At 25.0% G+C, this 26,439-nt stretch overlaps 1 protein-coding gene and 1 pseudogene across 1 annotated transcript; both read right to left on the bottom strand.

Annotated features, from left to right (window-relative positions):
• Nucleotides 1-216: 216 nt before the first annotated feature.
• Nucleotides 217-18,977, bottom strand: LOC132926919 (insulin-like). The gene is made up of 4 exons (XM_060991344.1): nucleotides 18,911-18,977; nucleotides 1,223-1,376; nucleotides 883-1,069; nucleotides 217-475 (listed from the first exon to the last, which is right to left on the bottom strand). Exons 3-4 carry the CDS (start codon nucleotides 1,061-1,063, stop codon nucleotides 285-287), a joined length of 372 nt encoding a protein of 123 aa, XP_060847327.1. The 5' UTR covers nucleotides 1,064-1,069; nucleotides 1,223-1,376; nucleotides 18,911-18,977; the 3' UTR covers nucleotides 217-284.
• A 2,495-nt stretch (nucleotides 18,978-21,472) lies between these two features.
• Nucleotides 21,473-25,151, bottom strand: LOC132924813 (uncharacterized; annotated as a pseudogene).
• Between the last annotated feature and the right edge of the window lie 1,288 nt (nucleotides 25,152-26,439).

Here is a 26,439-nt window from a genome sequence, read left to right as displayed (position 1 = left end):
TTCTCACCGTCAAGTTTCATAATAGGTCAATTCACTCTATTTTTAAACTAACAAAGCTAAACGTGATCTTGGGCGTAAATTTAATATGTTACGTACTTGTAAAACGGACACAAGACATGTGGGTGTGACGCCCTCTTAACGACGTCTTATGTGTAGTCATTTTCTATGGAACCCAATGAAGTAGGTATGGATTTTAATAAAAAAAAAAATATATAATTTTATATAATAATAGTTACAACTTTATTCAGCGTCTAAAAACACTTATGTATAACTAAAATGTATTATTATTGAGTTGCACAATAAGTTCTTAGCTCAGATAAATAGCAAGGTCTGTGACAACATTCGTCGATGATACTTCTTTTAATAGCGCGTTGGAAACGTGGTGGCATGAATGGCATCGCTTCTTTCTTAGGCGGGTATGGGTAGTCAATTGCATTGTAGTCTTCTAAGTCTTTGTAATCCCATACATCTGATTCTATTAAAAAAATATTAAAATAATTATTATTCTAATGATGTTTAGATTTTTAACGGAGTGAATAAGTACAATTTTTCTTTATAACAACTTTAAGGGTGTTAAGGCGAAACATAATCTTAATATTTCATATAAAACTAATAGTCTCCAGTAAACATAAAGTGAACAGTAAAGGATTTTTAAAATTACTACTAAGTACTAAGACATAAGTGTTAAAATCCTACACTAAAGAAATAATTTAAAAATAAAACATTTTGTTATTATAATTAAATTACACTTTAAATTTGAATCAACAACAATGACATAAGTTAACTAAACCTTTCTCAGAATTTTATTTTTAATTTAATTATTTATTATTATTCTTAGTTACGTTCAAAGTATGTTCATATATGTATATATCATAGACTTACCAATTGGGTTTCTTTTTTGTCCATTTGGCCCATTGTACTTGTTTTTACATAGAATTTTCATGATGTCAGCCAATTTAGAGCCACAGTATTGTTGAGGTGAGCGCTGCAGTCTAACATTGGCTGTTACGATTTTGATGACTAATGCCAAGAGAAGTACACTCAAGTACAGACTTATCTTCATTGTAATCTAAAATGATAAAAAAATATATATATTAAAAAAGGTTTTGTTAATCTATATAAATTATCAATAGGTAACAAAATCAAGTACAGTTTTTAAATATCAAATTAAAAGTACTATCTTTATAATACTCAGACTAAATATTTAACAAACTATACATACCTTGCTTGAATGAAAATTTAAACAAGAGTAGATATGGTTCGCTAAAAGGTATCTAGTGAACTGGTGAGTGTTAACCGTTGTTGGTCTTATTTATAGTGATTTCGCCCCTGCTTTAATATTACGTAGGTAGGAATTCTTAGTACAGATCCAATAACTGTAAATAATTAAAACACATCAAGTAACGTTAAGGTGATGATTGAACAAGGGTCAAGATGATTAATTTATAAAGGGAAAATTAATTTGATTTTTGATTGACATACATTAATTGTTAATGTTTGTTATTTATTTTCCCATTACTCAATTACCTACAATTTCTAAATGTAAATTAAATAACATTAATGACTTGTCAAAATGTCACATGTCTTGTGTCAAAACAATTGAGTTTTAGTTGAATAACCAATATATTTCAATTACCTAAAAAATATATTTATCCATGTGCAATATATTTTAATATTTTTAATTTAAAATATATTTATTGGTTATAGGCACATAAATATTTGTATTCCCAGGTAATTTAAATTGATTTATTTGTATTTAGTAAATAATTTATTTTATATCGCAGTAGGCATCTTAAATTTAAAAAATAACTAAATAAATTGGTAATCATACTATAATTACACTAGAATTTTACCCAGATTCTAAAAGGTTTAAAAATATTTTTAACTGAATTCATTTTGGTTATATTTTTTTATTAATAAATTGGATCTTTTAAGTTCATATTTAATCTGTATCAATTTTTGAATTTTTGACAAACGTTTGCAAATTTACCAAAATGTTGTCGTTAAAAATGAAATTTTTATTTAATTTTATAGATACCAAACATCTACAAGATTCAATCTAAGCTGTTGTCCTTAATAGAATTTTAAAAACATTGTAATATAAAATTACGTTAATTTTTTATTAGTTTTGAAATTTAAATTTAAACGATATACTGGATATTTAAACGTATTACCTTAATAACAAATTATTCTCAAACAACAATTGTTAATTTATTACCTATTTATAAAATATTAATCGCAGAAGTTTGAATCTTGAAACATTTAATTATTATTTAAATTATATTTTTCTATAAACAATACAATTTTCATAATGTTTAAGTTATTTTTAAGTTATTTAAAGGTATTTTAAATTTCCAAATGTTTTTATTTTTTTTTCTATAAAGTATACAGTATGTTTAATACAATTTTATGCTGGATCAAAAAGTTCGCAAATTTAATATATATAATTCCTTATAATTTTTATTTAAACTGTTTTAAAAAATACAAATATACACGGGCGTAATTTTTTTCATAAGTAATTGAAGTTAAAATCTTCACAAAAATCATAACTAATGCTTAAAATATAATACAAAATACCTCATAAGTTGTTCTTATTGGAATTAAAAAAAGATTAGCGATAAGCCATACACATTTTATATGAACAGTTGAAGTTAAAATATCCATGATATTGAATATATTCGTAAGTATTATTTTTGATAATATCCCTAAGCAATTTATATTATTAATTATTATAGATAATTTAAAAGATATTAATTGTAAAAACTTTAAATATTCCACCTATAATACTCAAATTATAATTTGATGTACCTACATAATACCAATACTACTTTCAAAATATTTAAACAAATTTGTATTATAAAAAAAGTGGATGAGTGCTGAGTGGGTACTACTCTGCTGTACATTAAATGTTGAGAGTTTACTATAATGTATTTGTTAAATTTGTATTATTGTATTCAATTATCAAGTAAATGATTGTAAGTAACTACATTTCATGATATGTTTTTTTGATATTAGTTGGATATGTTCGAATGATCATAAATTCATAAAAATATCAAAATGTCATATAATTACATAAATGTAATTAAATATGATTAATAATTATTAATTATCTTTCCATGAATCTTGTAAAAAAAATATTAGATGAGAAATAATTTTTAAGAATGAATATGTAATTTAATGTAAGAATTTGAACTTCAAACTTTCACATAAAATTAATTTAATTTTTCAGTAGTAAAGTTTCTTATAGGTCAGAAAACACACAAAAAAACTTTATATCTAATTTGAAAATAATAATATATAATATGAATATTAGAATTATATGAATTTTGAACTATAAAAAATATGTTAATATTCGCGATTTTACTAACGAAATTTGTTAACATTTTGTTTTAAACAGTTGTACACTTTTTACGGATAATAATTAAAATAATTAACGAATTACTCATGTTTATTATTTAAATAAAACTAAATTAAATTAGAATTTTACACTGGCAAAATTTGAAACGGGTATTTATTATTAATTATATAAACATCAATATCTGCATAAAAGATTATTCAGTATTTTAATTTTTAATTTTATATTTTTCACATCCACACAATGAAATCATTCATTTCATGAACTGGATATCCAGATAATGAAATTCGTCCAGATCGTGAATTTTGACGAAAATACATTATATGGACATTCATTTCATGAAATAGACAATACTCACATAGTAAACTCCAAACATTATTTGTGTGATCACGGAACAAAAAAAAGGATTGCATAAACTGGGAACAAAATACGGTTTACTTAAAGGATGGTTCAGTAGTGAATGTTTGAAAAAATTAACAACTCAATTTTTCACTACTGATCAAGTTGATAAAAATGTTGAATTTTCGGTGCGAGAAATGATTAAAAAATTTCAGGAGGGTTAGGATTTTTGTCTTGTTCGTGTAAGGCAAAAACTCCTTGCCAATCAAGTAGGTGTGTTTGTTTTAAAAATAATAAATGTAACAGTCTATATTATCATAATCAATTGTCATGTAAAAATAAATAATAAGGAAGAAAAATGTATACAGGTATAATTGATTAAATTAATTATTTTGTTAATAAAAAAATATAAGAAATATAGGTAGTTAAGTAATATAAGTATACTTAATTTCATGAATATTTCATAATACTTCATAGGTAACACTGTTGTTTATTAAAAATAATATACGTACGAGTATGGTTTATAAAAAATAAAATAAAAATATAATGTAATATGATATAATTTATTATGACTATTGACTATAATTGTTGTTATATTTTTGTTCATAGAACAATATAGAAAAGTATAGTTATAATACTATGATATCTGGTTTTATAATAATTACACAAAGTGCACAATATAAGTATTATCCATTTCATGAAATGGATGTCCGTTTCATAAAATGGATGTCCATATAATGTATTTTCGTCAAAATTCACGATCTGGACGAATTTCACTATCTGGATATCCAGTTCATGAAATGAGTGATTTCACTATTTGGATGCGGCATATTCACGGCAAATGCCCTTTTTGCAAGATTAAAATAACCTATGAAATATTTTTGATATATTTATAAATTTATAATAACATTTTTTTTTTATCACAATTAAGACATTATATTAATCATTGTATTAATTCTAAGGCTTTACACCTAAATAGAAGTAAAAAAATCTTATCAGACAAAAATCTTCTTGATCTGCAAAACAAAAGCTTTTGGAAAAAATGTATTATTTTCACTGTTATTTTTATAATAATTAGGAATTACGAAAATACTTAATTATTTTTTTCTGTCTGCGTGGTTCATGGAAACCAATTTCACATAATAACTCAGAACAGTCGACGAGAATGTTCAAAATATTGTAAACTAACATAATATTTGTTAACTTACGTCTATAGTACTTGGTGAGTCTAGCAGAAGTTTTCAATAATATTAAATTATTAACGGTATCTTTAGTATTTTGTATATTTAGATGCATAAGCAAATATTTTCAAGAACGTATATTAAACTTATATATTTACATATTATAAGGTATTATATCTACATTAAAAGTTATATTATTAAAACAATGAATATACCTATAATATATTAATTGACACGTTATAGAATACTATGGTATCAAGTTAAATGTTAAACAAAATAGTTTACCCGAAATTTGTTAATGGACATTAACATTAATATTGTTTACGTGTAAGCTTATTGCCAACAATTTTTTTTTAATCGTTATTGCCTATTAAGTATTTGTTAAACTAAATAATATAATTGTTTTAAATATTTAAAAATAAGCATACATATTCAAATAAGAATATTACATACTTTTGTCTTAAAAAATTACCTATTTTTTTTTTTTTGTGAATTAAGATGAGTTTTTAAGCTAAATAAAATAATTAATTTTACAAATATTTAAAAAAAAATGTACATTAAATTATAGGTTAATATTAAGTTTGGAAATTGTATATTTATATAGGTACAATGTACATTCCATGATGATTATTATATGGTTACTAGTTGTAATGTGTGTATGTTATTTTCAATATTTTACTTCTGTATCTGTATATTATTTAGTTGGAGGTTTTTTTTAGTAATAAATATTTTCTTCTTTTTTGGTGTGTATAAATAAACTTCCAAAATGACCAATGTTAAGTTGAGTTAATTTTTTATTAACAAATTCAATTGTGTTAACCTCTCAATAAATTATTAGTACTCTATTACCAAATCGTAACAATTTCATAAATGTATAGGAGTCTACTAGATCTCTTTTTTTGTTATCTATGCGGTTGAAATTATATATCCAATTACTCTCAAAGTAATATGTTATTGGTATTAAATTGTTTTTGTTTGCTGCCTATTAAAGTAGGTACCCGAGTAATAATATTGTATGTAAAAATAAAATATTTAAAATTTCTCAGCAGTTTTTTTATCTGTACATTTTTTACAGATTTTACAGTGCCTGTTTAGTATCGTGTACAAGACTTTCACAGGACAATGTAGGTGATGTATAAGAAACAAAATTAATAAGAAAGATAATTTTATTCATAACATGGAATAGTATATTTAATATTATTAATGAATTTCCAGACCACTGAGTAGTGAGTAATGCGCATATATTTATTGTAATATATTCATTAAGATGACTTATACCCAACTATTAATTAAAATGACTTGATAGAGAAAATAGATGAGTAGTTTTCAGAGAAATCAAATGATACGATGTATAATAATTTAAATGTAAAACAGAAATGCAAAATAGACAATTATGGTATGTCAATTTATAAATTAAAACAAAATGTTATGTAAGTAATTTGAAAATATTCAAAAGTATTTGTATTCAAATAATTTTTTTTTACTGAATATTCAAATGTGTTTTGAATATTTTTCAAAATAAATAAGCATTTATATCTTACCTCCTTAAATTATTTTAAAAAATACCTTTACAAAACTTTGTTTTTTTAAAAAAAAAATCGGTATCCAAAAGATTTTCAAATTTTTTAATAACTTTATTTTTTAGTACATAAGCCACAGCAACATGTGAATAAAATGTATGACAAATTCAGAATCTCTCTTATTACCAGCCTTTATATATGGTACCACTCGTCCACAGTCCACACACGTTATGATGGATGAAAAATCACCATTCATTAACGCATTCGGAAAGTTAAATTTAAATGCGTTTATTCAGATTTTTTTGATATCCAGCATAAAGAAGTGAAATTTAAATTTTGATTTAATGATTTTAAAGCCATCACAATTTCTCTATTTAAATCTTCTTTTTATGAGGTAAATGACATAATTTGAATAGTAAGAACAGTACCTGTGGTACCTATAGGTTATAGGTATACACTCTAATACACTATTCATAGAAATATAGATCCTATACTTATGAATAGGGCTGTGAATTTAATGTACTAAAAATACCTTAAAGAAATGCATTTAAAATGTTTAAAAAATGCAATATAAAATGCAAAAAAAAGCATTTAAAATGTCAAAAATTATAGTACAAAATGCACCTAAAATGGTTTTTAATTTAATTTTTATATTTATATTGGTATTAGTATATTATAGGGATAAAAATGTATTTATTTAATAAAAAGTTGATTTAATTTGAATTTTATTGATTCTTTAATAATGCTATTAATTTGCCCGAAACATTTTTTAAAAATTTTTAAATGATTTTCAAAGATGTTAATTAATGGAATTTAATTAAAAATACCAAAAAAATGAACTAAAACTGGAAAATATGACCTAAAAAGATGAAAAATGAAAAACGTCAAAAATTGCAAAAAATGTAAAATAAAAATTTCGTTAATGGATTTTTATTACATAATTCAAATTTTATACTTTCAAAGCTACGTTTAACAACTACCAATAAAAAATACACTTTTCTATAAATTCATAGTCCTGCTTATGAATAGTATTTTATTTTTTGAATTGAGTAGGTATGTGGACATATAAAATTTGTTTCAATTAATAAGCTTCTCGTGAAAATAAAATAAAATATGAAGTATTTGTCGGAGCCCTTAATTCTATTTGGCAAATGCGTTGTATGTACTCTTTTTTTAAAAATCTCTAGACTAAATAATTAACCAATATGTAAGCGAGTTAGATCCCTAAAATAAAAATAAATTTAAACGTTTTTAATATTATATTGAATGATAATATCTTTATTTATGTTTTAACGAAAAAATATATTTTAAATTTTACAAAAAAAAAACACATACGTTTTGTGTTGAAATCTCTTATCCGTTTCATTATCTCCAAATGATTTTAAATAAATTATGAATTTATTAAAATTACGATAGTGAAAAAAACATTTTATCTTAATGGCCAGTAGGGTAGTTTAGATTACCTACAATAAAATGCAACACGAAAATACAAAATATATCAAATTATTTATTACGTCTAGTTTTGTTTTATATTACCTACGAATAGTAGGCGCCTACATGACAATCATTATTTCGTACATCGAGAACGTGTAGCTATCGATCACAGTTTCTTAATAATTATGTTTTTTATTTTACTACCTAATTACGTGTATTATTCATATTGTGTTTATATTTTTGTATAAATAAAGAAAAACATAATTTTATGGACATTTTAATAATTATAATATATTTATTACTTATATTTAACCGCATATTTTACTTGTATTGCTGCAAACATGCATATGATGAGCATGGCTCGGTATTTATAGCACTTAAAATTATTAAAATAGGCACTTAAAAAAATGCTTAAAAACATCATTATAAGCACTCAAATAAGCATTTAAAAAACTTAAATTTGTGCAAAAATATTTAATCAAAAAAAAAAAACTTTCCTATTACATGATAAAGTAGGTACTAGACATAATTTGTAACTGTGCTAAAAAAAATATAATTAAAAATTACAAAAAATATTGAAATAAAATGATAAGGATAAGTTTCTAACTAAAAAATCAATAAATCTTTATATCATAAAAAAATTAAACTTCACTTTTAAGACATTTTGTCTTATTGTTTATAGATTTTCTAAGGGATTTTCTGAAAAAGCCATATAAAGTAGAAAAACTGGTCGAAAAATCAAAAATAATGAGAAAAACTGGAAATAAGTATCATTTTAAAAAATTGTTGAAAAAAGCAAAAAAAAGCACTTTCAAATTTCATAATTGAACGTGTTGTAACATGACATACACTTTCACAGCACTCTGCTACATTTTGAGTTAATCCATAAAAATAAGCAAATGCTTAAGTCCTGAGCCCTGTATATGAGTTTCTAGTGTATTCAATTTTTAGGTCTTATTTATGAATACCTGCTATTCATAATTTTTATTTTTATTAGTTATTATATAGCTTGCTAAGTTTTCTATAGCCCACGCTCCCTTGTAATAATTGTAGAACTTCGTACATCATGTTTTATTTTCAACATGATTATGTTCAAGTGTTCAACACTTTTCACAACTTTGATATTCTCAACATGGACGCAGTAATGGACTCAGTCATGGCAGAAATAGTTTTTGTAGAAAACTCATACCCCATATATTTTTGATTCTCGAAATTTTTTCCGATAAAACATATCACCTTTGTGTACAAAATATCTATTCCTATTTCCACAACACTTTTTAGATATTTATAATGTGAAATTTTATATTTAAATATGATATACCTATCTATTAAATAAATTGTAAAATGTACACAATTATTTATAATGTAAACAATGTGGAATTTGGATTGTTATTGGCAATCAAATGTCGTGTAGACAGTAGAGTGTATTCTTGGCTAACAGTTATCGTTGCTTTATTTTATCGTAACTTTTTTTTCGGAGATGAAACTTTTTTTTTTATTTAGCTTCCTGTATTAACTATTATACAGCTCGACAATTAAGTACTAACAGATAATATTTAATATTACAAATAATTTAAAGATAAGCTTGCAAAATAGCAAGTATAAAATAATAATAATAATATTGTTTGCACAAAAACAGAGTATAATATACTCAGTAGTCAGTACACAATGTGTTCCGGGGAGGGGGGGAAGTGACCGACCGACGTCATATAAAAGTATACTTAAAATTATGAAGAAATGCCCTTTAAAGAGGGGGTCTAACATTTTTATTTTTTAAGTTATGGGCTAATCAACTTTTTTTAAATAAAACCAAACCTACCACGCATTTTTTTATGTTTCTCTAAAACTTTTCAACATTTTAACATACTTAATTTTTTTTTTATTTTAAAGCTATTTAGTTATACTATCAATCAACATACACAATTAAACCAGAAATTATGCAAATTATTATTATTAACTTGAAAAAGTAAACCTTTTTTATTAAAAGTTAGAATTTTTAAAAATAAATCTCGTGTTACTCCAAATAATTCAATATTTATTATGGGTTTTTTTATTTATGTATTATTTTACTGAATAATACCTAGAATACCTTATAAGTTTGGTTTTCATATCTTCCATAATTGCAGAGTTAAACGTTGTTAATGGTTACTTACCTAATTTTTTTAGAATCGAATATCGGTCGTTAAAACAAAGGACTAGGTACAAAAAGTGTTTCATTTATAGTTTAAGTTTGTTTACAGTCAGGTGGGGAACTTTGAAAATCTGATTAACTGATTAAATAAACATAACAATTATAATATCTTTGTTATTTATTTTTGTATGAAACTACATTATTATTATTTTGTGTTTTTTTTTCGTTAGTTAAGTTCCATTTTGTATTTAAAAAATAAAATAATACTTATTAAATTATTTATATCACTTCTGGTGAGTTTATGTACCTATCATGTTTAGTAAAATTATAAAGAGCCAATAATTACGATCTTAAAAGATCGTTTATGTTTAGCTGCATGGGAGATGAAACTTAATTATTTATTTTATGCACAGAGTTTACATTTTAGATTCTGAACGAAGTGAAGAATGTATTGATTTTACAATGATGTATGTACGAATTTTTACGCATAATCAGTTTTTGACAAAATTGATTTTTTTATTTTACTGTAACTCGAAAACGTATCATTGTAAATACTTGAAATTTTCACCAAATATTTATATTAGCGTTATCTATTTACCATTAAATTTTCCAAATATTTTGAATTTTTTTAAGCTATTTATGGACAATTGAAATTTTTGATTTTTCTGAGTTTTTTTTTTTTTAAATTACTATAAAAAAAAAATTGGCTATCCAAAAAATCTTTAAATTTTAATAAAAGGTTTATAATAAGTTATAATTATCGTAGTACAAAAATTAAAAATCGTTAGTCACAATTTTTGTTTATAAGCATTTAAAGTTCAAATGTTTACGAAATATGTCAAAATCGTGAAAATTTGCAAGGAATTTTGAAGTTGAAAATTCATAAAATGTTTATAATTTATATCTAAGGTTAAAAAACCCAATACAAAGTTATCCATAAGTTTTCTTTCAAGTAACCGAAAAAAAAAATTCTGGCGTCAATATAGAAAAAGTTTAATGAGCATATGAAATTAATTTTTTTACGAAATCGAGTAAAATTATAATATATTACAATTTAAATATAGGTAATAATATTATATATTCTACTAATTATCCTAGACTAATAAATTATCTCCGTTCAGAATCATTTTTCGTAATCAATGATACCTGTCATTGCATACAAATTTAACACATCCATTAAAGTGACTTACTCTCCATCTCTACTATACAACAGAGCGATATCCACTTGTCCACCATTTTTATTTTAAAGTCTACTATATATTTTAGTATTCATTAGTATATAATATAATTGTATAATTTTGATTATTTTAAAAATGTTTAATATATTTTTAGATGCTTCTATTCCAGGTCTTATAGAATTTCATGAAGATTTGGTAAATTATTTTATTTTCTTACGAGTGATTTTAAGCTCGTTGAGTATCATTTTTTATAGCTAATAAGAATACGTTTGTTAACTTTGTATTGCTAATTATTAATCTATATAATACTAACTATTAACTAGTCTTTTATATTATTGTTATTTGTTGGCTACTTGCCTACTTGTCTAGTTGTCTATTGTCATTCTAATTTCTTTTAGATTTTAATTCTGTTTTCCATATTTTGTTATATTCTAAAGAACAGATATTTTTAATTTATGTTTTGGTGTCTGTGTGTATTTGTAATTTTTCCTAGTTTGTTTGTATAATTGCTTTGGATGCTTTGTTTGCTGTACATGTTAGAGCGATTTTTTTATTTAGCATATTATATATTGATTTTTTAATTTTGACCAATATTTTACTAAAGTTAAATCGATTTTGGAGACTTGTTAGTGCACTTTTTGAGTCACCAAGGATTAGCTAATTGTATCCTATCACGGTTGGAGATATATTGAACTACTTATCTGTAGGATGGTTGTGGCTTCGACGGTGTAGACAGAACATTGGTCATTTATTTATTTTTGTATATTAACACTGAAGTTATTTTTGAGGTGATGGAAAACTACAACTATAATGTTGGATATGAATACGTTATTTGCACATATTTTTTGTATTTATTATTATTTTTGTATGTTGGTTCGTTTGTTTCTTTTTTAGTTTACTACTTAAAAATATTAGTTTTAATTTTAATGCTCGAGTTGGTTTTCTGTAAAGTTCAACTACACGCTTACTCTGTTGTTCAGATTAATTTTTGATATTTTATTAATATTTTAATTGTACCTACTCATATATATCTGCTCTTCTCGTGAAGTGGGATAGGGTTTTAAGTAAGTATATTTAGTCTATTTGTAATTTAAATTCTTGAATTTTTTAATTAAAATGTTCATTTTATTTTTGAGTCAGAGATTACACCAAGCATTCATTTTTATTCAATTTGATTTTCAAATAATTTTAGTTTGGTTGTGTTGTTGATATACATATTTTTTTTTTTATAAAAAAAATTGACTGAGATTTTTCGTTTGAAAAAATGAAGTTGATTCATTTGTTTGACCTAAACGTTTTAGGAATATATTTGCCTTATTCCTCTATATTGCCTTATAAAATTTAATTAATTTAAATATTTAAAAAAAAATATTATAGTTGAAAAAAAGTTCAAAAAATTTTGTTTCTACTCTTAATATAAAATTTGTTTTTATTTTTATTATTTTAAACCTGTTATTATTGTTTTGTGAATTCTTAAATCTGAATTTTATTTAATAAAATATAATTAAACAATATGCACTTGTATATAAATAACATTGTTAGAATATGCTTATTCAAGCTTTCACTATGAGGATCTACAATTGAAAATTATAAAGAATTAGGGGTCTTGCCAGTAAGACAATTATATAAAAAAAATAACAATTATGTTAATTTTTAAAAACAACTTAATATTTATCAGTTACATAATGATAGTATACATAAAAGAGAAGTTAGAAAATATGATTGTGCAGTTAAATATACTAATAAATCTATTGGTCATGCATTTGTAGATTATCTAGGCCCGACTTATTATAACTCCATGCCTCTGGAGTCTGGATATTAAAAGAACTATTATTACATTTAAAAAAATAACATTAGAGGATTACTATATAAATATATATTTTTAGATTTGAATAATAATGTGTCTTAATGTAAATATTAAATCTTTATTGTAAATTATTGAACTACTATTTATATTTATAACAGTGTATTCGATTGCGTAAACGTTGTATAATCTATTATTAATTAATTTATGTTAAAACTTTATTTCATTTTTTTCGTTCTTTGTTTGTTATTGTTATAGGTATATATATATATTTACTTTAACTAGGCTAATAAATAATTAATGTACCTAACCTATAATAAGAAATTACTTAATTAAATTATTATATCTATACATGTTATAACTCCCTACCTCCAACACAAGCTTTTAGCTTACAGGAGGTAGGTAAAAAAAAATATATATACATAACCATAGTATAAATTAAATATGACTGTTTAGTCTGTTTGAAGAATTTTTATTAAGATTAGTATTAATTTAATTAACTTAAAATGTTTATAAACGGATACTTTTTTTTATTTTTATAGTATTTTAATACATTTTTATGAAAAGTATATTTTCTAAAAAAGAATAGTTATGCATATAAATGATATTTTAATGAAATTATAAAACATGAAAACATCTTATTTTTAAAATTTTAGGTGCTTATAAATCCCGTCTCTAATTATTATAAGCAATATTAAGGTAGATATGTTTGAGCATTGTGGTACCTATGCTGATTTTCATATAAAAAATCTTTAAAAGTGTTTATTTTTTTCTATTTTTGTATAGAATATACTTTTGCTTTAAAATATTGATGAAAATTAACATGTACGTATTAGTTATTTAGTATTTTTTTTAGTTTTCGTATTATTTTGATGTAGCATCGTAAGTTTTTTTTAAATTCAATCTTATAACCCTTTACCTATTTTTTGTTTATTACGTTGTGGGATTCTTGTTGAGATTATTGAAAGTCAAATAGCATAATACGTATTTGCGGAAACTACTTTATTTTTTTTGTTATGTATTTGATTTTTTTCGATAAATCAGACTAGTCGATAGTTTATAGTTTTATCTAGTGTTATATTAGGCGATACCCTGCTTTCAGGGCTTAGTTATTTTTTCCTATTCTAGGTGTCCAGGTTACTACTTACTATTGCAGTGTTTACCATTCTTTAATCATTTGTCGGACTTCTATATTTTATTATGTAATATTCATATTCCATTTCAGTTAGACTGTGATTAATATAAATTAAATATTAATAGCGGATTTCACCCGGTCCTGGGCTTTTGTTTTTACACTTTGTTAGGGAATAAATTATTTCTGTATTTAAAAGTGTGATTAGTCTTCTAGTGATGGGTTTATGGTTTAGTTAGTTATTATATTATTATTAGAAAGTTTAGATCCTATTTTTGTTTAAAAATAAAATCTGATCTTTTCGACTGTTTCTACTGTTTCTAGTTTCTATAGTGATTTGCTGTCTTCTTTAAGTATTTGAATATTTAGGTATTTATTTATACACGTACACCATAAAATTTAATATTAAATACAACAATAACATATAGTGACAGACGACAGTATATAATATTTCTCTGTCTCCCTTTCCTGTTAGGTAATATTGCAATGGTAATCATGTTCCACTATCGTTGATAAATTTCCGACATCTGTAGTGCATGTCTGTCACCTGGGCCCACTTTGAATTTGGTGTCATCAACGATGTTTCAAGTTTTTTTACGTTTTAAATTAGAGATAATGGACTAGAACCACGGCGTGTGCATTCGGCACGTGACTATGCACTACGATGGAGGGGGGAGGGATTTGGCTAATAACTCTCTCTTTATCTCTGAAGTCATTATAGACACATAGATTCGACTACCTATACGTCGACTTTTTTTATATTTTTTATAAGTATTATCGAAAGGTTATGTAACCTGTGACACCCATAAGTGGGGCCGAAGCAAAAAACACTAATATTATTATAACTAAAATAAAAGAAAAAAGAGACTGATGATTTACTCAAATATTTCATCTAACTTGATAAATATAATAGGTATTTACGATATACGTACATATACATATTTGTTGCTATGTCACTTTGAAAATGTGATTTTCCCACGACCTTATCGTCAATAAATAATAAACACATCATTCTTATTACTATTTCTACTATATTTTTCTTTTTATAATTCTCAATGCTTTTATGATATTTCATGTAATGCAAGAACAAATTCTAGTATTTTATACTCAAACATTTCCTAATATTTTGATTTTATATATATATACAAGATACCACAATAAAGTAACATGATAGTTCATCATGAAGCTCAAAAATTAGGTAAGATTATGTTGTTGGTGAATTGCGGCCCAATCCCTAAATAAAGTACGACTTATGGCTAAGACTTTTTAGAGGGATGTATGAATTCAGGCCGGGATTTATGAGCGGTACATAGGAGTTGATTCCCAGGTACCTGTTTACCTACACCGACACCGTTTTATTGATTCTCGGGTCATTATATAATTTTTTTTAACATTTAGTCAAATATTCAGCCTATTAGCGTAATCCAAAAGACACCAAGACGAGGAGGTTGGCTGACGAGTTTCTCAAAAATGTTGTTCATTTTAGTTTTTTGAAAATCATTAAATTTTTATAAATTAATTATTTATTATATTATATTATAATTTATTAAAAAAATTAGTAGTAAAAAAATTTAGTAGTTAGGTAAAAATTTAATACGCATTGCTTTTAAAAACTGGTATCTGGTAATGCGATTACTACAGTATATCACTTCTCTCAAAAAATTTGTTTTTCTCGGTTATTCGTGGATCTTCTAATCCCATTGCTCCTGCATTTAATATAATATGTTTCCGACTGCTTTTCAACAGCTCAGTCTATTGATATATAACAATAGGGAATCAACTCGCACATACTTCTTAATGACCCGGGAATCAACTAATAAAGGATGCCTCTTAAAAATGTATATATATGCAATTATATGCATTATGTTAAAATTATGCAAAAATATGCTTTAAAATGCTTAAAATTTTTCTATTTAGTAGAGAATAAGCCAAATCGTTGACATATCGGACAACCATTCAATTTGGAAACACATAAAACTCAATGTTTTAACTAAATCAAAATTCTCTATTTTTTTAACTCGAGCTTTGTCATCTGTCCTATAATGCTTCTTGTTCACACATTTTCTTTGTTTTTACACCTTTACTTCTATATTTTATGTATGTTTCAAATTGAACTTCTAGTAACACATCAACAAAGTTATATATATTGTGATGGCTAATATAGAACAATACACAGATATATTTAGAGACATAGGTACATTGTATAAAGCCATAAAGGTAATGGTCATTACTTGGGTCTTGGGCCGCAATTCATCAACAGCTAAAATATTGTCTGACCGAATTCACTGGTCCTCAATATCGTTAGCGACATATTGGGCCGCAAGTCAACTCACCCACAGGCCACAGCCATTATTTCAACACCTCTTATTCTACTATAAAGTAAAAAAGGAAAACCAGTACTTACCTGACTATTATATCACCCGCTTAGTGGATACAAAGCGCCCCCCCCCCCCCAAAAAAAAAAAAAAAATAATAATACTGAAATATATTAACTTTTTAGTATTTTAATTGTATTCCAAATTAATTATGAGTTTATGTTTATTATTAGAGTAGATGTGCATCTTTTCAATAATTAAAAATTAAATATATTTAACATTTTTATTAGGTATTTGGTTTTTGTTCTTAGCTATTTTTTAGATGTTTAAAATCTGTTTTGGATTTGGTTTTCTTTTGTATCAATTCAATGTTTTAATTTGCTAATTTCGTAGTTCTACTATGAGTGCAAATGTATTTATTTTTATTTACAATTTTGATACATATTGGTACATATATTATTATTGCTGTTGTTTATGAATGGTAAGACTTCCCATACTAATATTTTGTACTAATGTAAAGTTTAATATAGTGAGACCAATTATTGTTGACCATTCTCTGTTTGATGGATTTGAACATGTAATTTTATTGCTATTTAGATATATTAAATTGTTATTTTTTAATATTTGTTTTATAGAAAATTGTGGCTATTAAAAAATTTAAAATCACCTATTATTATAAAAAGTGTTGGTAATTTATTTATCATTTTAATTAGGTCATTAGCATGAAAATGTTTTTAATGAAGTAGGTAAATGTTTCAATAGGTTGTTTTTTCTTTATCTTTAACTGTAATTATTGCTATCGCTTCGATGTCGGAATTTATAATTATTTCTTTACTAGAAGTATGTAATTTAACATACATCTGCCGTAACATGCTGCAGCGACTCCACTGCTTGCACGATTAGTATTATTTTTTTTCTATTTAATTAGTATCCTGTGTAATTGTTTAGTTTGATTTGAAATTATCTTAAAGACTTTTTGAAGAGCAATTGTCTTTGGTGTTTGTTAGTTATTATCATTTTCAAGATTTTTTTTGTTTTTTTGTAAAACGCATTTAAATTTCATTTGATAATTTGAACGTTGGATTAGAATTTATTTAATTTTTATTACACCTATGCAATGATCTATTGTTTTTGTTTTCTATTACAATTATAAGGCGTTTAATAATTTTTTGAGTATGGTTCTATTGAATGAGAAAATATTTTTTAGTAGGGGGACAGAGTCCTATAATATTTTCTAGAATGCTCGGTTTAATGTTATATTGAATGAACAATTTTTATGTCTGTTTTTCTTTCTGTGTTTTCAACTACCTCTTTGAATGCCTCGTGTATTATCGATAAATTGTTATTTTCGGTATAGTCTACTTTTGTAGTTTCTAGTACTTTATCTGTATTTTCATTGTAATTAATTTTAGACCGACTTTTTGATTACACTGTTTCCGTGTGATTATTTTGTTGTTTATTCGTTATCATCATAGTTATTTAATAGTCATTAATTAATTCGAATCAAATGAAGACATGAAGAGGGGGATTCTTTTTTTAACTTCTGTATTTATGATTTCTTTTATCGCTTTAGCTTTTTACTTATTGTGTATAATGTATTTCGGTCTTTTCTAATTAAAGTAGAGGGTTTTTATATTTTGTTTTTCATTTACTTATGGTGATTTTGCTTTTATAAGGAAGTTTCAATTTTTCTATATTTTCTGTAAAGTTTTTGGTGAGGTTTAACTTGTATTTGTACCTGTAACATGTTAAAGAATCTTTCGTGATTGATATTCTCGTTGTTATAATTAATGAACTTGGAACTTTGTTTACATCTTTAGCGTTGAAAACTTAGTAATTACGTGAATATAAATCTTTCTTTCTGAATACTTACTCTGAGGTAAATGATTTGGCTGGTTGGAAAGACACAGATAAGTACTTGTAAGTTCGTTCTGAGTTATATAGTGAGGGATTGTGGTTCTATGTTTGATATTATCATCATTATGATGGGATTAAAAGTTTAATTTTTTTTTTGGTGTGTTGTTTATTTACATTTGATTAGGTTGATTTAGTACTTTTTCAATTAATCAAACAAAAAGATAAATAAATAATTTTTAGATAAAATGATAAAATGGATATTATTTTCTGGTTATATATGTAAAATGTTGTCAATAATTTCAATAATAATAATTCGATCTTTATTTGGATAGGTTATTTTGGATTTTATTTTGATGAATGTATTGGTTTGATTTTGTTTGATTTTTTGGGTTGGCTGTTATACCTACCGAGTTTTTCATTATGGTTTAGCGTTAGGTTGGGTTTGATATAATTGTTTTGATTTATAATAGGTATATGTTTTTCGAAGTGTCGTGTCGTGGGAGTCTTAGGCCGTGGCCCTGTTTTGTTCGTTTATTACATTTGATTTATGAGGTTTGATTTTGTTAGTGCCACAAGCATCTCTTTCCTAATATGTGGTTTTATTAGGACACTTATAATTTATGGCTTATTTAAAACTGCATACATAATTTTAAATTTTACGTACCTTCAAATTATGTTGATTATTGTTATTATTTATTTGTACTTGCGTTATCGGAAGAGAGACTTTTAAATGTACGACCGTCACGGATAAACTGAACGAGTTAACTGCGTTATTATCATTTTTTAATATAACGATTATAACGTACACCTTTCTCTATAATATTATTAAAATATATATAATAATTTTAGATACGTGTACCTAGAAACTAGATATATTATTACCAGCTATAAATTGATAATATATTGTATTTATTTTATACACGATGTCGAAAATAATTTATAAATAAATGGTTTAAAATAGATGTTTAATATTTGACTGATAATTTTAATTGGCATTTGTAACTTATTAATTAATAATGGAGTAGATCATAGATAACGATTATAATATTGTTATGAATGAAATCGTTAGGTTATTAATTGGAATTTTGAATTGGATATTGGAATATGTTACGAAATGATTCTTGATTGTTGGAGAGCTGTTTACGCCTAGATGAAACCACAAGATTTATTATAAAAGACATAATTTTTTGGTTTGACTCTGCATGAAAGAAAAAATAGGTTTAATCATTAATTTCAAAAGAATAAGAATAACATAATATAGAGAATACAGTAACTACGGTCACTTAAAATTTAAATTAAAAAAATATTTGTTTTTAAATGCGGTTAAACCTCATACCTATTAACTGCAACTTTAATCACTACCATCGACTTCGTATTATTTAAATTTAGTTAACACTGAAACCTCAAAAATTGCTTTTTGAAATACCAAAATCAATAAAAACATAAAGATTTCAATCCCTAATATTAATTGTTTTATGGTTTATAAATTGATTTGTAGCTTATTGCTTTATATTAAAATACGTTTAAAAATTCGGAATTTATCATCTAATGCACTAGATACAATAAACTATGCATCTGAATTCAGAGTGATAGATATCACAGTCAACTTATGTTAACTCATTGTATTTTTATAGTTTCATTAATAGAATCAATATCTACACAACCGAATGAAAGTTCTTGTACTTTTCCGTCAGACTCATTACCTTTATCAAAATTATCCCGAACTATTCTCTTTGTGATTTTTAATTCGACTCAATCAAAAGCCCAAATGGCAAATACTATCCTCGTGAATGTTGCTGTTTTTGTACTCGATCAATAATGTATGCGTTTGAAAGAACTAAAATTACTCATTTGAAAGTCAATTTATAAACTACCAATATAATATCATTTATAACATAAAGAAACAAAAGAATTATTCAACTGTTTAGGTTAAAACATAAAAGCGAAATGATTACTTCTTTATTTAAAAAGAATTGAATGTTAAAAATTATAAGGGTGCAAATTCCAATTTCGAAATTTTTTTTTAATGTAATTTGAATTCTTCTTTTATTTTTGCGTAATCTATAACTAATAAATAGTATGTATATCCTAATATAGCTGTTATTATTTTGTAAGCATTAATTGTAAGATAATGTATAAAGTAATGCAATTAGGCTATACGTGCCTGTGTCTTAGTAGTTTAAAAAAAGAAGTTAATTTTTTTCTAATCAAAATGATATTAAAAATGCATTTTTTATCTCTGAAATATATTTTCAATAAATAAAAAGATATTTTAGATAAAATCCAATATAAATGTAATTTTATAAAAAAAAATCGTTAAAAACAGACATTTTGAAGAAATTATTTTTGAATAGGGCTTCGCCTTTTAGGTTAGCTATAACCTGAGAATGTATTTCAATTGCTAGAATAGTATTCTAGGTACAGTGGGTCACATGTACTTATGCAGGATTGAAATGTAATCACTTACATAAATCAAAATGATGGAACATAGTTAAATTTGTAACTTGTAACTTTTATATTTTTTATGTAATTTATAATAAAAGATGGTTATTCATTACCTACATCTATAGACTACAGTTACTTTTATTTGCACAATAATATTATTAATTTAATTAAATAATAGTTAGTTAATTACTATGCCAATAATTTGAATCAATACAATAATACTTATTATTTGGTAGTAAGTTTCATACTATTATCATAAAAACATGGTTTCAATTTTCCAAAAATAAGCACATTGTACTACCTATACCAATTTGGTGCACATCGTTGTTGGGGTCATATCATGTTAATTAGATACCTATCATCTAAACCTAATGTTAATATATTATATAATTTACGTTACTGTTATTACATTACTAAATTATTTAAGTATTTTAAAGTTCTATTATAATTTATAGGTACACAAAAAGTATTATTTCATTAGATATTTAATACATGAGTATATTAAATAATATGGTTTATGGATTTCCAAAGAAATAAAACAAAGAATTACTTTTTTAAATATTTAATTATGAGTTTATAAATATATGTTTACATAAAAATTAACTGAAAGATTATTTATGTGAGTTCACAAACTTAATATTTAACAATTACAATAGAATTAACTTAATGTATATAAATATAATTTATTAAATATGGTTTATTGAATACATAGAAAGTTTATAATTTAAATAAATATAATAAATATTATATTATATATAAAATATAATAACAAAAGTATGTTTTATTTCTTTTTTTAATCGAATTCCCCGTCTCCAGTTCCACCAAAACCATATCCAATACCACCTCCTAATTGCCCACCACCTTGACCACCTTGACCACCTACACCACCTCCCAATTGAGATATTTGGTTTTGAGCTTGTATGTTTCCAAAACCGCCATTTAATGCAGCTCCTGAACCAAATCCTTCACCCTCTCCATAACCTTCCTCTGTCCCTGATCCAAAACCTCCCCCAAATCCTGTTGCTTGACCATTTCCAAAACCATTACTTTGTCCACCTCCAAATCCCCCTCCGGAAACTCCACCATTACCTGCCCCAAATCCATTTCCGGATGCAGCTCCAGTATTACCACTATTCCCTGCTCCAAAGCCATTTCCAAACGCTGCTCCTGATGTTCCACCATTACCAGCCCCAAATCCATTTCCGGCTACAGCTCCAGAATTACCACTATTCCCTGCTCCAAAACCATTTCCAAACCCTGCTCCGGATGCTCCACCATTTCCCGCCCCAAATCCATTTCCAAACGCTGCTCCTGATCCACCATTACCTGCCCCAAAACCATTGCCGGTTGCAGCTCCAGAAGGTCCACTATTACCTGAACCGAAGCCATTTCCATTATATGTTGCTCCTGATGTTCCACCGTTACCTGCCCCGAAACCATTTCCAAACGCTGCTCCTGATGTTCCACCATTACCAGCCCCGAATCCATTTCCTGCTGCAGCTCCAGAATTACCACTATTCCCTGCTCCAAAGCCATTTCCAAACGCTGCTCCTGATCCACCATTACCTGCCCCAAAACCATTGCCGGTTGCAGCTCCATTACCATTACCAAAGCCATTCTCAGATGTTCCACTACCGACTCCAAATCCATTTGCAATATTACCCCCGGATGCTCCACCATTTCCTCCTCCAAAACCATTTCCAAAACCTTCTCCTCCGCTACCAGAAGGACCTCCAAAACCATTACCTTCCCCAATACCACCACCCCAACCAGTAATTCCTTCTCCACTTCCCCCACCAAAGCCATTTCCGTTACCAGATCCACCTCCAAATGCACCATTGCCAAATCCTCCATTATTGTTATTCAAGTTGCTTGCTCCTAAAGTCCCGGCACCATTATTAGATGCACCATTGAAACCTTGTCCTTGGCCAAATCCTTGAGATGAACCACTACCAATTCCTGAAGCTCCACCTTGTCCATTACCAAAACCATTGGCAGAACCAGAAATCTGAGCACCACCGCCCGAAATAAATTGTCTGACTAAAATAGTACTTTTTGTTGGTGCGCTATTATCTGATTCAGCTGGAACAGATGATGTGAATTCTGATTGTTCATATACTTCAACGCCGACGATTGGATGACTTATTAAAATTGTCAAAAAGACCAAGCACTTTAACAAAAATGAATTGACATCATAATTAATATTAAATAGTAAAATAGTAGTACCTAAGTTATTTGTAAAAATTAATCATAATATAGGTACAAGTAATAGTCCACAGAGGTAACTAATTAGAATTTCAGGTCATACTTGATTGTATTATCAAGGCATTTAAGATTTACGAGTCTTAAATTAATAATATTTATAAATACATAAAAATGTTTATATTTTGAATATTAAGTATAACTAATTAAATTAATTGTATTTTCTAAATAATGAAAGGACAAAAGATAGTTTATTATTAATTATATACATGTGTAATTTTATGTTTAGGTATGACAATCATGTCTGGATTAATATTTTCAGAAGTCCTAAGTTTAATAAAAACATCGAAAAATCGAACAAGCAGTTTTCGAGTTAAAAGAATTTATACGAGTGAAGCAGAAGAACAACATTATACAGGGTATTCCAAAATTACACCACTCCACCAACATATACTTTAAATACTTATAACTCAAAAAACACTCTTTCAAATTTCAATTTTTATGTATCAAATTATTCCAAAAAAATATTTTGCTTCAGAATATGAATTTAACTGTACGTTGACATTAAACAATTAAAAAGATTAGTACGATAAAAAATATTAAATAATGTTGTTTTATTTCAACTAAATATATATAATTAAAATTCAAAATTATATAAATGAAATATTTTCCAAAATATTAACAGTTTTTAAAATAATAAATACGCGTCATGATAAAATAATTACTATGTTGTATAATATATAATATTTTTACCATATATTATTATTATTAACTTTTAACCCAATACCAATTTACCATAGAACGGTGTTAATAGGTTCGTGGTTAAAATAGGCAATAGCTTAAAATTATTCTAAATATTTGGAAGATTGCATTGTGTTTAGAGAAATATAATAATATACATAAATGTTTCATGTTCCACAAATAATATTTTTAAATTACAACAAAATAAATAACTAAAACTATTATTTCTGTCACAATTTAAAACTAGTCAAAAAAAATGTATTAATTATATTACTTAAATTTTTAGTTTTTTAGCAAAAACCACTTATGAGGAATCCTTAATTACATACTCAAATAGTTTATATTATTAAATACAAAATACGAAGTACTTACAAAGTTCATTATTTTATCATAATTCTATTTTCAACGCTCATAAAAAAAATTATTAAGTATTTTTAATATTTTTAAACTAGTAGAACTGATTCAACGACTTATTTACATGTTTTTATTACATTTTCGAAGATTTAACAAACCAAAAATAGTTATAAACACTTTAGTAAGTTTGAAAATTTTAAGCTACTAAATATTTTAAAAATGTTATTATGTTTAGTAAATGATTTTTAGTGAAATTGTTTAATTTATTTTAAGTTTGAATAATCTCAAAATAATAAAATTGTGATTTAGAGGATTAATCAGTATAATGCGTTTGAACATCCGTTATCGTTAAAACCTGATTTTCAATTGCTCATAAAAAAAACCATATAAAACTTTTTTTTGTAGTTTAAGCAAATTAAAAAATTAAATAATTCTAATACTTTTAATGCTTTAAAATTTAATTCAATAAACTGAATAAACTTATACTTCATTAGTTGTTCTTAGGGAAATTAAAAAAAAAAGTTTAGACATATAGGTATATATATTTTGTATAAGTGTAAGGTGTTTTGATTTTGATGACAATGGATATTACAAAAAAAAAAAAAAAAAAAAAAAAAAAAAAATAATATTTTGGTTGATACACTAAGCATATATAATTTGTTCATTAATTCATCCCTAATAATAATATGTAAATAATAATTATAATGAATTTTAGTTTATGGTACATAATTTGATAACAAATATTATTTGCAGGTATAAATTTTAAAGAAAAATAATAACCCGGTGATTATACTTAATAAATTTTGAATAATTTAAACGGTTTAATTTATAGTTGTTTTTTAAATAATTTAGGAAATATTTTTCACATATTTAATTTTTTAAATAATAAACACTGCATGTCCAATATTACTGTGTAATAAATCACTTATTATAATATAAGTTAGATTATTATAAATATAATAGCTACCTACATATTTAAATATTTTAAATTAGAACTTAGCCAAATATATACAAAATAATAAACGCTTACCATTGAAGTGTAAGAAGCCATGATTAATCGTTGAATGTATCTCTACAGAATAGATTATTGGTTTTTATAGTGCGAGATTGTTATTTATTTGAAAGAAACGGAGGACACGCGACCCCCTACTCACTTATGTAATAACACCCCGAATGTATTATCCATACAATAGCATCTGTCTAATTATATAAGCCAACGGAATCCATTGAAACTTTATTTAATCATATTAATAATATATAGCTATCTATAGTTTGTTTTATTTCCTTATTTGAGAAGACATTCTATTAGAAAAATTAATCAAAAATGAATGTAAAATTTCACCACACATTACATGAATAGTTAAAATGTATGACCTTAATAAAACACAAGTGTCTATCAATGATTTGAAACAACAATATTGTAAGCTATATTTTTGTATTAAAATGTAAAATATCATCTAAGTATTAAACATAATAATGTAACGTGTAATTTAAATCTAAAATTAATTGACACATTTTATTTATACAGCACATTTAAGATATTATAACAATAATTAATTAATTGTAAATAATATTTAAATATATAAAACACATATAGTGTTCCTTACGCATATATCTCAACATATTATTGTAATGCATCAACTTAAAAAAAATATTTTGATAGAAATACAACATAAACGTATAATTACGTATTTACTACATGGCGTATTAATATTCATTGTGGATATAAATCATCACAATAATAATAATTTAGAATATTCTATTCTTTTGAAAGATATATTAATTAATGATTACAGCTGCAAGAAAAATAACCGTTCTTAAATGTTTTATTAAAGCGTAATGATCATTATAGTCGTTCATTCGAATTAAAAAAAAAAAACACAAACTTATTTATTACTTATTTATTTAATATGTTATATAACCGTTCAGTACAGCAAAATACAATTTCAATGTATTAATATGAAGATTAGATAATATTTTTTATAAATTATAATTTATAATAGTATATTATACCGATTTATTCTGAGTAATCTACTTCTGAATAGAGAGATGAATGTATAAGTTTTACAATGTGTGAGTTGTTTTTTTTTGTGTTTTTCATTGGCCATCTCTTTTGGAACATTAAAAATACATCAATAAATTTTCTACTTTGAGAGTGGTAGCTGATAATAATAGGACACAAAAGCGGTATAAAATAATCCCTTTAACTTAATTAATAGGAAACATTAACAAAATCAGCAAAAAAAATGGAAACATTTATATAAAACTAGAAGTTGATAAAAAAATGTTGTCTTTTTAATTTTAAGTAAATAAAAAATAAAATACCACTCGTATGAATCTGAAATTTTCAAAAAATATATTTTATATTAGTACTTTCAACAAATTATATTATTTTTACGATATTTTGGTTCTTTTTAGTTGATTTATAAACAACTGATAGCTTGATTTTTT

This window comes from Rhopalosiphum padi, chromosome 3 (assembly GCF_020882245.1).
Source record: "Rhopalosiphum padi isolate XX-2018 chromosome 3, ASM2088224v1, whole genome shotgun sequence".
In the NCBI taxonomy this organism is placed as follows: domain Eukaryota; kingdom Metazoa; phylum Arthropoda; class Insecta; order Hemiptera; family Aphididae; genus Rhopalosiphum; species Rhopalosiphum padi.
This window is presented reverse-complemented; position numbering and strand designations above follow the sequence as displayed.

Excerpts from the sequence above, each read along its gene's own strand:
- LOC132926919 (XM_060991344.1), bottom strand. The coding sequence starts at position 1,063 with ATGAAGATAAGTCTGTACTTGAGTGTACTTCTCTTGGCATTAGTCATC. Across the intron at positions 476-882 it reads ACAAAAAAGAAACCCAATTG|AATCAGATGTATGGGATTAC; the intron begins GTAAGTCTATGA and ends TTTTTTTAATAG.